Genomic DNA, 14,157 nt, shown 5'->3' with positions numbered 1-14,157 from the left:
TCTTTCCCTTGCAACATAGGTGGTGGCTTATCGGGCTTGGGCTTGATTCATAACTTTGAGCCTACACATTCATTGAGTTGGACGCAATTGGCTTATTTCCTAAGCACTCCCTTTGACACAGGAGAATTAAGCAGGGCTTGGTCCTTATATCTTTTGGGTAGACATTTTGATCGAGGTAAACCAATGTTGGCTCATTTAATATCATGTGGGTGCCCTTCTACATCGATTAGCCTTGCTATTTGGATCTCAATTATGGCATTACTTTTTACTGGTTTTGATTCTCTCCTTCACCAGTCTCCTTTGGCAGCTTGTCTGCAACTGCTTTCTAGCTTTGCTAAGTCTTTCGGCTTGAGCTCAGCCAGCAACCTTAATTTCCAGGTGTCTGATTGTAATGTACTTAGATTGTGGGACATGATTTCTTTTTCGAAGAGAAAACTGGGGGGTAACCATGGAATCTTCGGGTTCCGAATCAAAGAATTATCAAGGCTTTGTTAAAGTTTTGATTTTCTTTTTCCATCTTGTTCACTTGGTGCGGTTCGGACTATTTTTGGGTTTAAGTGGTGGTGTTGGTTGGCTCGAATAACAGAAGGCTACTCTCAAATAGTGAGGTCATGTTCTCGTTTGCTGTTGAGGATATCTGCGCACGATGGCTGGAGGGTTTTTCGATTTGAGATGATCGATGCGACTCGTAATACAGTCACAGGGGCGGACCCACGTAGGGACCCGTGGGAGCACGTGCCCCCACGGGTCCAAAAATGAATATCTTTCCAAATAGAGGTTAAAATGAAATAAGAAAACAAATCCTTCTTTGACACTAAAAAGGAATTGGAGTACTGATTTAAGTTCAAAGTGTGTGCGTATGATGTCCGAGTTCGAATCCCGTAGCTAGCTAACATTTTGGTTTATTTATGGGTATATTCATATTTACCCCCTAGTCTTTTAGTAGTTATCTTATTTGCACTATATTGTTTTTATTTTGACCCCCTATTTAAAGATCAATTCATCTTTTAGTCTTTTTTCTTTGTAAATTCATGGTTGACTCTCGTAAACGTTGTTAGAGTTATTTTTCTTCATATCATTCTTATGTTTTTTTTTCTCTCTCATTTTCTTATATATATACACGTGTTTATGTTATTATCTAACTATTTCTCTAAAATGAATCTGTCTTCTCTGTTTCCTTAACTTCTGTATATATTTCGAAAGTGTATGAGACTACTTATCTATATTGGTTACAATAAATACAACTCGTAAGTCCATAGTAGTTGAGTTGGCTTAAAATGTAACGATAATGTATAGAATCCACACATTCAGACACGACATTAAGATTTCTAGACGATTTCCTTATTATTATAACTAAAAGTGCCCCCACAATGAAATATTTCTGGGTCCGCCATACAGTCTTACAGGTTACTTATAGGAGTGTGTTCTTAAAGTTGTATTTTTTGTTATTGTACTCCTATGTTGTAGTTTTGTTTCTCTTGCTGTAAACATTTGATCTATAAATAATACGTTTCCAGTTGGATTTAAAAAAAAAATATGGGTTTGAAAACTTTCGCTCTGACATCTGTAAGTGCACCATAAGAAGGTATTTAAATTTATAGTCCACCTGATGAGAATTGGTAAAATGACATTTAAGAGATTAAATTCACTTCGTGTCCTCATTAGTATAATCCAATTATGGACGAGTGAGTGGAGTTTGAGGGATTAAAATTGAGTATCTGTAGATGAGCATCATTTTGTCCATCACCAATATTTATATATAAGTTATTGAATATACTCTATCCATTGATTACAAATTCGTCTTTTTATTCGGTAAGTTTCTATACTTGATCATAATTGACTTCCATTTAAAGTTTCTTCCATAATGAAAATCTGTTCATGGTATTTGATAATACAAATTTATGTTTCTTCCATTCGGTTGCATGATATTCATGTGATACTTTGATGTCATTCTGGGTTAGTTTAAGCTAACCTGATTATAATGTCAACGATTTTGTTATATAATTCAGATTTTTTTTTTTTGTGAAGGAGTTATATAATTCAGATGTGCGCTCTACATGTTGGATGAAAAACCCTCAATCCACCCATACTTATCTTTCAAGTATTTAATTTTTTTTCGAGAAGGTGAAAATCTGTGTCAAACCAAAACTATTACATGACATAAGAGGAGATCAAATAAAAAGTACTTGAAATCGTAGTATGGATCTCTTGTCGAAAAGGTAAAAATCATTGTCATTGTTATAAAAAGGTGGAAGAAAAAAACTAGAAGAAGTGATGAAAAGTATCTAATAATGATTTGGTTACAAATCATTTCTACAAATGGTATAAAGGTAGCAACCAATTATGAGTTTTGTCTAAATTTGAATGTATTTCTAATTTATACTTTGCTTTTGAAATGTACGTTTAAAAATATTTAGTTTGGTACGTTTTTCTTAAAAAAATAATATAGTTTTGCAGATTTGTTAATAGGTGGTCAACTATTTAATATCATATATATTGTTTAACGAACAATCCGTGACGAAGACCCTGGTTATACCAAACATAAATACATAAGAAGTACTAACAAAAAAGGTTATTCTTCACTCAAAACCTATTATTATCGTTTTATACGTAGTAAAAAATGTGGGTTATTCATTGAAAAATGCTACTTGCGCCGAACATGAGAATTGACCACAGCTCAAAAACTGACATGGCCTGCCGCCACTGATCCGTGTGTTTTTCTCTCCCTATGTCCCGACTAATAGAAGCCAGCCACATCGCCCTTTGTAATCCTGTTCCATTTTCTCCCCAAAATAGCAATTTCCTACTCCATTTAGAACTTTGGAATCCTCATAAACAGGCTGATCCAGTCAATAACGCCAGCTCCACACCTTCTTACACACAAATATAGAATACCATAGTAACCATCAATTAACCTAAAAACGTGATAATCTTAACACGTACGTGTTTGTAAAAAACCCAACTGCGAAATTCATGTCACCATTCTTACTATATAAACTCATCTTCTTCCACCTTATTTCCTCATTCTTTTTTCTGTGCAGTCTTTCTCTATACATCATACAAACCTAGAGGAAGCTCTGTACTAAGAAAAAGAATCAGTATTTTACCTTCTATTTGTCATCAATAAAAATGGGTTCAAAACAAATTGTTGTTCTTGCTCTTATCTTCCTCGCTGTGGTCGGATCAGTTTCCGCAGCTGAATCACCCGCTAAATCTCCATCTTCATCACCAAAATCAGCTCCAACAAAGTCAAAATCAGCTCCAGCAGTTTCACCAGCTGCTTCTGATGATGATAAATCCGCTGCCGCCCCAGCACCCACTGATGATGAATCTGCCTCTGCAGCTCCTAAAGCTTCAGCTCCCACCACCACCACAGCTTCTTCTCCAGCCACCTCTACCCCATCTGATGCACCAGCTGGTTCTGACGAGACTTCGACTTTGAGTTCTCCACCTTCCCCAACACCTGAGGCTGCCGCGGCCGGTGCAGGACCTGTTGCTAATGACGCCGATGCACCAGCTCCATCTGATGATGCGGCAAAGAGTGATGGTTCTGCTTTGAAGTACTCTGTTGTTGCAGGTGTTACTGGTGTGGCCGCTGCTTCTTTCTTCTTCTGAGCTTTTCATTTTGCATGATTATGGGGAAAATGGATGATTAATTGTTTCCCCTTTATCTTAGTACATTATACATTTAATAATACTATCCATTTTCATTAAAATTATTATTATATACTAATTTCATGAGAGTTTGGGCTAAAATTGGCAGAAAATAGGAAAATAGTTCGAGAGATGCTAGAATCACAAAAGATTTTGACAAAAAAAAGTTCCCAGCTGATGTGGCGGTTGTGATTTTCATCTCTCAACGGCCTAGATTTGGTCAAAGTTTGAAACCACACCCGCCACATCAGCTGCGAACTTTTTTTTTGTCAAAATCTTTTGTAACTTTATCATTTCCCAAATAGTTTTGAGGTCCAAAATGGCGAGAGTAATAGAAATACCCCTCCGCCATGTGTACATGAATGTCATGAAGTACGAGAAAAATGACGTGTTATATATAAATAACTATTTAAGTAGTGCAAAAGTTCTATTTCTCCCTCCATTTTGGTCCCTCCCCTGATTATGCTTCATGTCTACATGAAGTACGAGAAAAATGACGTGTTATGAAAAACACAAAATTTCTAGAGAATGAAAAGAAAACCTTAAAAACAAATAGTACTATCATTCTGATCAGAAGAAAAATAAAATTTTGTAAAACTATATATTAAAGAGCCTTCCAAAGGTTGTCTATGTAATACTATAAATTGAAAGACAAATTCATCAAACAAAAAATGAAACTGATTTTGATGCATTTAACCGTTTTTGTTCTAGAGAATGAACCTACAATTGAAGCATAATCAAATGATGATATGTCCGATTTCTTTCTCGATCAGATTTTTTCTACATGGAAACAACATTAATGATGAATAAGTGTTAAAATCTTACCTCTAATGGATAATCGAATGTTGAAAGCTTGTCAAACGAAAATTAAAGAAGCCGATTTATTTTGATAAACAAGTCCGAATTTATTTTCTACTCATAACATAGTATGAACAATTAATAGTGTTGTGCTTGTTGATAAAATCTTATTCCGGTTCATAACGCATTATGACCAGAAAAAATGGTTTAGAAAGAAAAACGATTTTTTATTCGGGTTGAAGAACAAATTAGGAGTATGTCTTAATGCACTATGTTCGTTCGTAATACATTATAGCCAATAATAATGCATTATGAGAATTGACGGGATTTCACAAGTGAATGGGTATTTTGGTCAGAAAAAATGTAGTTTTGGACTTCTCGTGAAATACGGTCTTTTTTGTCACTAATTTTGCCTAAAACTAATGGTGTGTTTGGATGACGGAGCCATAAATCCGCGGATTCAAGAGTCCTTGGGATTCAAAATTCCACGGATTCATGAATCCAAGTAATATTTTTTGGTTTGTTTGACAACTAATAAGAATACTATAATTTATTATCATTTGAGTAATTTTAAACGCTTCTTTTAGAAAAAATGTTGAATAAACTTTGTTCTCGAAACTCGTTTTTTCAAATATCACTTCATTCGAGAACTCTTCGTTTTCTTCGTAAATTTTCCTAAACTTTTTTTTTTGAAAACCATTTTTTCTTTTCCGGTAACCGAAATTTCACGAAACTCGTTTTTTTTTTTTTCATGAAACTCGTTTTTTTTTCACGAAAATCGTTTTTTTTTTTTTCCGAAAACCGATTATTTTTTAGCACAGAATTCGGGAAAACCGGCCTTGAAGAAAAACTTTTTATAAAATTTCAGTTATGGAAAAAAAATTCGAGTTTCATGAAAAAAAATGGCACCACATGCATTTGATACCTTCCTGTATGATGGGACAGGTTTTATTTTGGCACCCTAAAGATTTAACAACTCAAAAAGATGCCTTGATAAAGATGACCAGTTTTCCAATGACCCCTAAAGAAGACCACCATTAAAAATGGCCTCCTAAAATGCTTTGTAAACTTTTCCATCTACAATAATTACTTTTATTTTTAATTTTTTTATTTGCGTTTGATTGTAAGTTTTTTTCTGGACATTATGAAGTTCATCCCCTCTTTTTCAAAGTGAGTGTAAGAAAGAGCATCACTAAGTTTATAATTTTTTGTTTTTTCGGATTTGATATGGAGTTCGTAAATATATTTTTGAAGAATTTAAAAAACATTAGAAGAATTTGGAAGAATTTTATGGAGGTTGGGGAGAAAGTGTGTATCCTTGGCAGGGCCGTGGATGGGGGAGTGCGGGCCGTGCGCACAGGCCCCCCACCACAAGGGCCCACTTTTTTTTTTTGTTTCGTTATAATATTAATATGTTAACAATTAGAAAATATAGTCTATAATCACGAAATGACTAGTAGCTTAGTGGATGCCGAAGCTGAGTTACACCAAGGCAACCAAGGATAGAACCCCACAATAGTTTAATTTTTTGTAATAGCTCACTAAACTCATTTATCATACAAAGTCAATAGTTTGGATACCGTGTTGATTTTAGTAGTTTTGAACAAAAAAAAATATTTAGTATAATAATTAAGTTTTTATTCAAATAGATACGCATTAAACACGAAGATTGTCATTACAGTATCAATGAGAAAAAAAATTAAATTGGTATAGTAATGCATACATAGTAAATTTTGGATCGCAAATTTCGTGCCTTCGCTTTCTCTCTCACTCTCGCTCTCTTGCAAATCTTTGTCTCTAGATGATTTCGTAAGAGCAGTAATTCGCGAGATTGATTTAATTCATATATTTTCAAATTTATATTAGTCTATTTTTACGTGGAATCTTAGTCCAACATGTTTCCACTATGGACTCTCACATTCATTACGTTTTTTTTATCATTTAAGAGTCTAATTACTTAGTTGTTATACTGTTTGCGTACAAATAATTGAAACGATTATTTAGAAACATCATACAATCAATTTAGTTTCGTCAACAATTTAATATCTTTTATATCATTGAATAGTTCTAAATTTTTATTTATTGATATATAAAGTACTTTTGGATATTATGCTAATGCTCAAGAAGGCGTCCAATAAAATTTGGCACAAGGCCCTCAAATTTTCAACCACGGTTCCGATCCTTTGAATTTCTTTGTTTCAACAAAATTTGTGGGGTTAGGCATTAACAGAATTTCGAAGTCAATCTGCTAAATTTTGTATGGTGGGGGGGGGGGGGGGGGGGTGGTGGTGGTGGTGGTGGTGGTTAGGCATTTGCAAAATTTTGTGGGAAGTCAATCTCTCTCTCTCTCTCTCTAAGTTCCCCTTCAAGAACTTAGAGAGGGAGATGAGAAGAGAAGAAGACGGAGAAAGCAGAAAGAAGAAGAATAAGAAGGAATATGGAGAAAGAAGAAGGAGGAGGTGAAGATTTTTTTGGATGAATGTCGTCGGCTGGGGTTTCCAGTCACCTTTGTCAGTCAATTGACTCAACGACGTCAATTATGCCGTTAGGTCAAACTTAACTTTGGCATTGCCCTCAATAGACCACATTGCCTCTAAACTTTTGTAGGATTGCTTCTAGTAAGATTTCTTTTAACAACTTTGGCCCGGCCTATATCCCTCTACTAAATACTCATTTTCTCCCTCCCTCCCTTTCTTTCTTTGTTTCAACATAATCTCTCAGATAATTGTTTTCTTCAGTACAATTTCGTGAAGATTTTATGGTACATAGTTGAACATGAATTTACATGAAAACTAATTTGGGGTTTATGTCATTAACTAATTTGAGGTAAAAGTGATATCACTTTTTTGTTCGTGATTTTCTCTTGTGGTTAATGATTCTATCTTTCTTTTTTGCTTTTATTTTGTAAACAAAAGACGATGACTAACAACTTAGCTTTCAACCTCATCAAATGATTGCAAGTAACAACGACCATTTATAAGATTATAAAGATATAAAATTTGAGTATGGAGAGAGTTAATGTCGAAAGTGTCTTGCATATGAGTTGATATGTAACTCAGTTTACGACTCGCTAACCTGTTTCCAGGATATCAATGACAGGCCATACATTCACTTCTAAATTATTAAATTGTCGTTGGATATGTGGATTAAGATTTTTCGAGAGATGTTGATAGAAAGAGATTACTGTCAGGTTATGGATCTACTTTTGTCGATCTGCCATAAGTTGAAGAGCAATACTACAGTCAGTTTCTTTGTCTACATCTGAAGCAGAATGCATGATAACGATAGAGGCAATGAAGGAAGCAAAATGGCTAATGAATTTTTAGTGGTGAATTGGGTTTTAAGCAAAAGGTGACAACAGTTCACTGTGATAACCATAGTGCGAATCATTTGACTGAAAATCAAATGTATTACGAAAGAAATATTCGCATTGATGTTAGGTATCACTTTATTAAGGATGCGATTGAAGAAGGAATTATCACAATAAAAAAGATACCCACGGAAGAAAATCTAGGAGATATCTTGACCAAGGCAGTGACCACTTTCAAGTTTAATCATTGCTTGGACGTGAATGGGATCTACAAATTTTGAGAGCGCTTTGGAGGGCAAGCCCTTATAGGGCTATTGCGATGATGGCAGAAGGCCTTGATCATATGATAGTGGCATATTTGAGTCAAGGTGGCGTATTTAAGTCAAGGTGACATATTTAAGTCATGGTAGAGAATTGTTGAAAGTGTCGTGAATATGGATCGGTATCTAACCTGATTTACGATCCGCTGACTTACGGAATTTTAGACCCTTTTAGCAAGAGTGACCTCGGAAGTAGGGTTGGTCTCAGAACCAGTGCTTTAGTAAAGGGGGTTATAAATATAAAGGGTATCCATGTATATTTTCGAGTTAAAAAAAAGAGTTGCGAGGCGGTGGGTAGGTAGGATTATCCCTCATTGCCTCACAAATACTTTAATAAAGGTCGCGACTTTGGGGAATAAAGAAAAATCTCCGGGGAATAAAGACTTAGTCAATCAAGATTGACTTAGGAGACATATATCTTTTTTAGTCCAAAATTTTAGCCGATCGAATTTTACCCCCTAATCTTCATCTCTCTCATGCTCATCCTCTCTCTTACCTTTCTCTCTCTCTCCTATTGATTCTCCCTCTCGGTCTCTTTCTCTCTCGGTCTCTCTCTCTCTCTCGTTCTCTCTAACTATCTCACTTTGTCTGGGCTTCTCTCTATGTCACTCTCTGCTACTTCTTTTCTCTCTCGGTCTCTCTCTCAGAAAAAATTAGTTAGAGATAAGAAAAATCCTATATTAAACCCTAATTAGAAGAAAGATGTGATTTTGATCCAACAATTACAGAAATCCATTGCTCAAACTCAATCGAATTTCAATTTGTACATCAAATGATCTCCAACTAGTGTACTCTAGGAAGATCAGATTTGAGAACAACAATTAAATAAATTAGGGTTTTTCAGCAACCATACATGGTAGCTTACAAGAATAAAACAACAGATTACATGGAAGCAAATATAGTCACAAAATAAAGAGGGTTTTAGTTCGAATCTATATTTTGATATTGATGTTGTTTTAGTTGGTGATCTAATGAAGAACAAGAAAAATGTAATGGAGGAGAGAATTAATGAGATATGAGTAGGGATGGCGGTGAAGAAGACGAGGATATGTGTAATGAAAGTGTGGAAGATATCATAGTCATGAGACGTGTGATAGTTGGTGGGTAGTGTTGTTTCTTCTGTCTGAGTAAGAAGGTTGTGGGATGGGTTTTGGATTGTTCCTATAAGTTTTAAAGAGAGAGAAAGTAGAGAGAGATGTTGTATAGAGGAGGAGTTGGTTGTCATGAATTCAGTTCAACTGTACTACTACTAGGCAAGTGGGAATGACGAGTGTTTTTTCTGAAAATAAATGTTGGCCGAGAGAATGAGAAAGATAGAGAGATACCGAGTGGAAGAAATAGAGAGAGGGAGAGAGGAGAGGGAAGAGATGAAGATTATGGAGCAGAGTTTAATCATGTGCATTTTTGGACTAAAGAATAAAATCATCCTCTAAGTCAATCTTGATTGACTAAGTCTTTATTCCCCAGAGCTTTTCTTTTATTCCCCAAAGAATCCACCTTAATAAATGGCAAGTCTCATACACACGTTTAAATTTCTTTATATAACTTTTCTATTCAATGTGTTATTCTCTATTTAAACTTCATTTTCTCTGTGTAGGTAGTATTCAATTATTTTGTATTTTGTTATCTTGATCTTAAAAATTTCGATTTGACAGTTGTACCTTTTCAAATATTAGGTGTTCATCACGCCCTACTAGAGCAGTAGATCTTTTCTTGCTAATACCTTTGTGGGAGATCATATCTTAGTTTCACGAGTAAGGTGTTTTCCAGTATTCTCCGATGGTGCATGTACCGTGGTGTATATGCTCACGTCGTTTGGGTCATGTTAGATTAGGTTTGGGAATCGGTCCAAATGGACAACCAGCCGACAAACTTGCTCCCATTCTAGACGGAACTGACGAAACTCCACTTTGACCGCTCAAACTGGCGGACTAAACGAATTTTTTCCCTCAAAGACCCAAACATATGCAAAAATTTATTATTTACTGAAGTAACAAATTTTCAGTTAGAAGAGTACAACTTATACAAACCAAAAATTTAGTTGATTATATCATCATTTGGCGGACACTTTCGTATTCGAGTCGAGTATCCGAGTATGACATACGTGTTGATGTTTAGATTAAAAATATTGACACACTATTATGTTGCCAATGAAATGGACTTCTAGTTGACTGACTATCTTTATAAGCTTCAAAATTTAAATCTAATAATCGACATAAATGTCGACTCGAAATAGAACTCATGAAACCTAAGTATCAAACCATGAAAATCGAAATTACGAAGATCCATCAGTGTTAAATCTCTTTATGAATTAAAATTTACAAAGTTACATATTCAAATTGATAGAGTCAGCAAAAAAGATAATATGATGCATAAGATAGAAGAAGCAGGCTGCAGTCTGCACACAAGCAACCAGGAACGAGGCAGTAGGCTGCAATAATGCGACACAAGGGAGCAAGGCAAAAAGCAGGAATTCAAGCAGGCAAAATGCTGCAGCTATAATGGGCCAAATTGCAGGAGGCTGCATCAATGATGCTGATGTAGTTTGTTGCGAAAGCTTTAAAGTAATGAAATCCACCATTAAAACTATAATAAAATAACTAAATAAACTGATAAAATAACGACAAAAACGATAAACTCGATTAATAATAAACTCGATTGATAATATTTCAAGATCTCTAAATAATAAGGACAGACTTTTTTTTTTGTTGAATAAATAATAAGGACAGACTAGTCTTCCTTTTATATGAACTTCTAAATGGAGGCAAACTAGGAAGAAGATATTTACTAAACTTTAGTTTCTTTGATTGCTACTAATCCTAATTTAGAAAACACCCAAACTTGGAAACTCCTAGATAAATAAAACATCTAAACTTGGAAACTCTTAAGCAATTAAAGTACACAATTCCTAAACCTAGGTGATTTGGACGTGAGGCCCGTTACTGCTACGGCTGAGAGGCCCATGCCTGTGATGGTCTCCATCATATTCCCTGTCCGAAAACGATCTTGACCTTCGGTGAGGATCAACAATGCAATCCTTACTTCCCATTTTGCACGAAAGGTGCCGAAAATTCGAAGAAGACAAATATGGACCAAATCACCAACTAGAATCTGAGTCCCATAATGCAAAGATACTTGAAAAATCAATGGGAGGAAACAAACTTTCAACAAATTTCTACATCTCCCATCAAATACTATTTCGACGAGGAAGATCGTGAACACCACATTATTCGCTATGGAAAAATTAACTAGGAATTTCGCCATCCACTTCATCACTCTCTTTGTTTCTTCCCTATCAATAAGTACTTGAATTATCTTCCCACGTTCATCTTCGTAATGTTTATAAACCAAAACTCCATCATAAATTGTAAAATTAGGAACTACCTTAGCTCATACATCACACAAAATCAGTTTTGTAGCAGAAATATTTAGGGTAGCAAGAACTAATGTCTTATTGACTTCTTCCTTGAATGGAAGCAGTTGAGTAGGTGAAAACCCTTCGAGGGATATTATATTGGACACGTGATGGGCGTCTTCAATTGGTTCCATGGATAAAACCCAGAACTTGTAATCAGTTTATGATCATTAGGAGATAAAACCAATGACGACACAATTTGATGTGGAAGAATTTTGTGATTCGAAACGAGGATTTCTTCTCTTGGAATCGCATATAAATCAAATATTTGGTCCGAGCATGGTTTTTGCATAGCATGACTAGAGTTTGCACCTAATGATGGAAAATTACTTCATTCTTCTTCCTCCACCATTGAAAGAATTTTATTCCTTTTGTCAAGAACTTCTACTTCAATTTCATCGATCACAGTGATCGAAGTAACTTTGAATAACTGTCTTCTCGAGTCAATCTTTGTTTCTACATATGACATATGTTCATCTAAAGGAAGAAAAACATACCTGAAGAATGAAGATACTTTCAATGTAGTCCATTCATCTGTGAAATTATTTATTGATCAATGAGTTTCCATTGCATTGCATTGAACTTTTTCATAGATTCTTTCAGACATATGTTGCTCAACCAAAAAACTTTATCTTTCGCACGAACATCTTGATTTCTGAACCAATACTCCATGTGTTGAATCAAAAAATTTATATGAAATTGATCGTCGAAGAATGGAATCTTAGAAACTTTATGAATTTTTCCTTCATCTTCTCGGTCAATATAGAATTAAGATGCATCTCTAATAGCATCCCAACATAAACGTGGAAATTTTTTCCAACATTCAAGATGGGTTGTATCCATAGATATATTTTTTCGTGAGATTGGTAGATGAAATCTTTTTTTCATGTTTTGTTCCCAGATTCTTCAAGCTCTAAATACCAGCTGATGTAGATTGTTGCGGAAGCATTAAAGTGATGGAATCCACCATGGCAACTATGATAAAATAACCAAATAAACTGATAAAATAACGATAAACTTGATCAATAATAAACTCAACTATGATAAAATAACCAAATAAACTGATAAAATAACGATAAACTTGATCAATAATAAACTCAATTGATAATATTCCAAGATCTGTAAATAACAAGGACATACTGGACTCCCTTTTACATGGTTTTAGACACTTCTAGATAGACTCAAACTAGGAAGGAAATAATTACTTAACTCTAATTTCCTTGATTGCTACTAATCCTAAATTTAGAAAACAAATAAAATACCCAAACTTGGAAACTCTTAAAAAAATAAAACATCTAAACTTGGAAACTCTTAAACAATTAAACTACCTAACTTCTAAACTTCGGCGACTTGGACGTGAGGCCCGTTACTGCTACGGCTGAGAGGCCCATGCGGGTGATGGCCTCCATCATATGGAACAAAAATGCCAAAAAAATACAAAGAGACAATAAGATAGACAATAAATCAAATTAAACATAAATGAAGAAATTAAGATAAAGAAATATGGAGAGAAAGTAACCTTTTTTCATGCTCAAGTCGGTTGAGCCGAAGGAGAAAAAGTAATACATAAAATCATATGGATTCAAACCCTGAAAAAATAAATTAAATAAAACAGATAAGAAAATCTCTTACCGATTTAGATCTGAAGATGGTAAGTCGCCATGGCCAATTATACAACAATATGACGTTTCGCTACATTCAAAGACTTCCAAGATTAAGGAAAAAAATATAAGAAAAATATAGGAAAAGATCAAACCAAAAGAATAAGAAGATGAAAAGATCTGAAGATGAGTAGATTGAAAAAAGAAGACGAGAAGATCTTACCGAGTTGATCGAACAAGAAGACGAGAAGATCTGAAGATAAGTAAACCCTGAAGACAAAAAGATATGGTGTGGAACAAAAACATGAAAAGTTGAAGACTTGATCCCTTGAAGGTCGAAGAACATAATACCGAAACACGAAAGGTTAAAGAGGCTTGAACTTCAAGGATGAGGAGAACGTTTGAAGTCTTGAAGGTTGAAGAAGGTTTAAGGGAATCAGTGTTCAGCCGCTCGGCTCTAGGGTTTTTGGGAATTAGAAGAGGAGGGGACGAGAGGTATTAAGATGAATAAAATGATTTTAGTTTTTTTTTATATATATATATATATATATATATTAAGTCCATCAAAAATGGAACAACTCAATTAAACCCTAAGCAATTTTAGGGTCAGTAATCTATCAAGGGTCGGGTAAAACGATCGGTCCTATATGGACGGGTATACGAACTGTCATGCAGGCCTTCTCTAAAGTGGACGATCCCGGTCGGACCTCCGGATGGACCCTTTTGTCTGTAACCGTCCGATAGAACCCTATCGGTCGAACAGGTATTGCTCGACTCGGTCACCTGACACCCGTGGTCACTTGCGGTCATCGTACGCCCGTGGTCACTTGCGGTCATCGTACGCCCGTGGTCACTTGCGGTCACGAGTGCCCGCGGGCGGACCCGGTTTTCCAGCCCATTTCCTAACCCTATGTTGGATTGACTTTACACACAGACGTGCATTCTTAGTGATGCTTATTTTCACAGTGGGGTCACGCGAGTACCTATCATCTGAAATGGTATACTGATTCCATTACACACTGATTTGCGATGACAGGTACACAAATGTCGCTAAACTGT

General features: G+C 35.3%; 1 protein-coding gene across 1 annotated transcript; it reads left to right on the top strand.

The window, feature by feature from the left end:
• Window positions 1–3,026: 3,026 nt before the first annotated feature.
• LOC147567513 (uncharacterized) lies at window positions 3,027–3,716 on the top strand. The gene has a single exon (XM_086654129.1). It carries the CDS (start codon window positions 3,130–3,132, stop codon window positions 3,613–3,615), a length of 486 nt encoding a protein of 161 aa, XP_086510255.1. The 5' UTR covers window positions 3,027–3,129; the 3' UTR covers window positions 3,616–3,716.
• The last annotated feature ends 10,441 nt before the right edge of the window (window positions 3,717–14,157 follow it).

The sequence above is a fragment of the Eschscholzia californica genome, unplaced genomic scaffold (genome assembly GCF_041429995.1).
Source record: "Eschscholzia californica isolate CP2 unplaced genomic scaffold, dmEscCali1.0.p SCAF_1, whole genome shotgun sequence".
Classification (NCBI taxonomy): Eukaryota; Viridiplantae; Streptophyta; class Magnoliopsida; order Ranunculales; family Papaveraceae; genus Eschscholzia; species Eschscholzia californica.
This window is presented reverse-complemented; position numbering and strand designations above follow the sequence as displayed.

Bases quoted from the DNA above. Each gene is read 5' to 3' on its own strand.
- LOC147567513 (XM_086654129.1), top strand. From the start codon at position 3,130: ATGGGTTCAAAACAAATTGTTGTTCTTGCTCTTATCTTCCTCGCTGTG.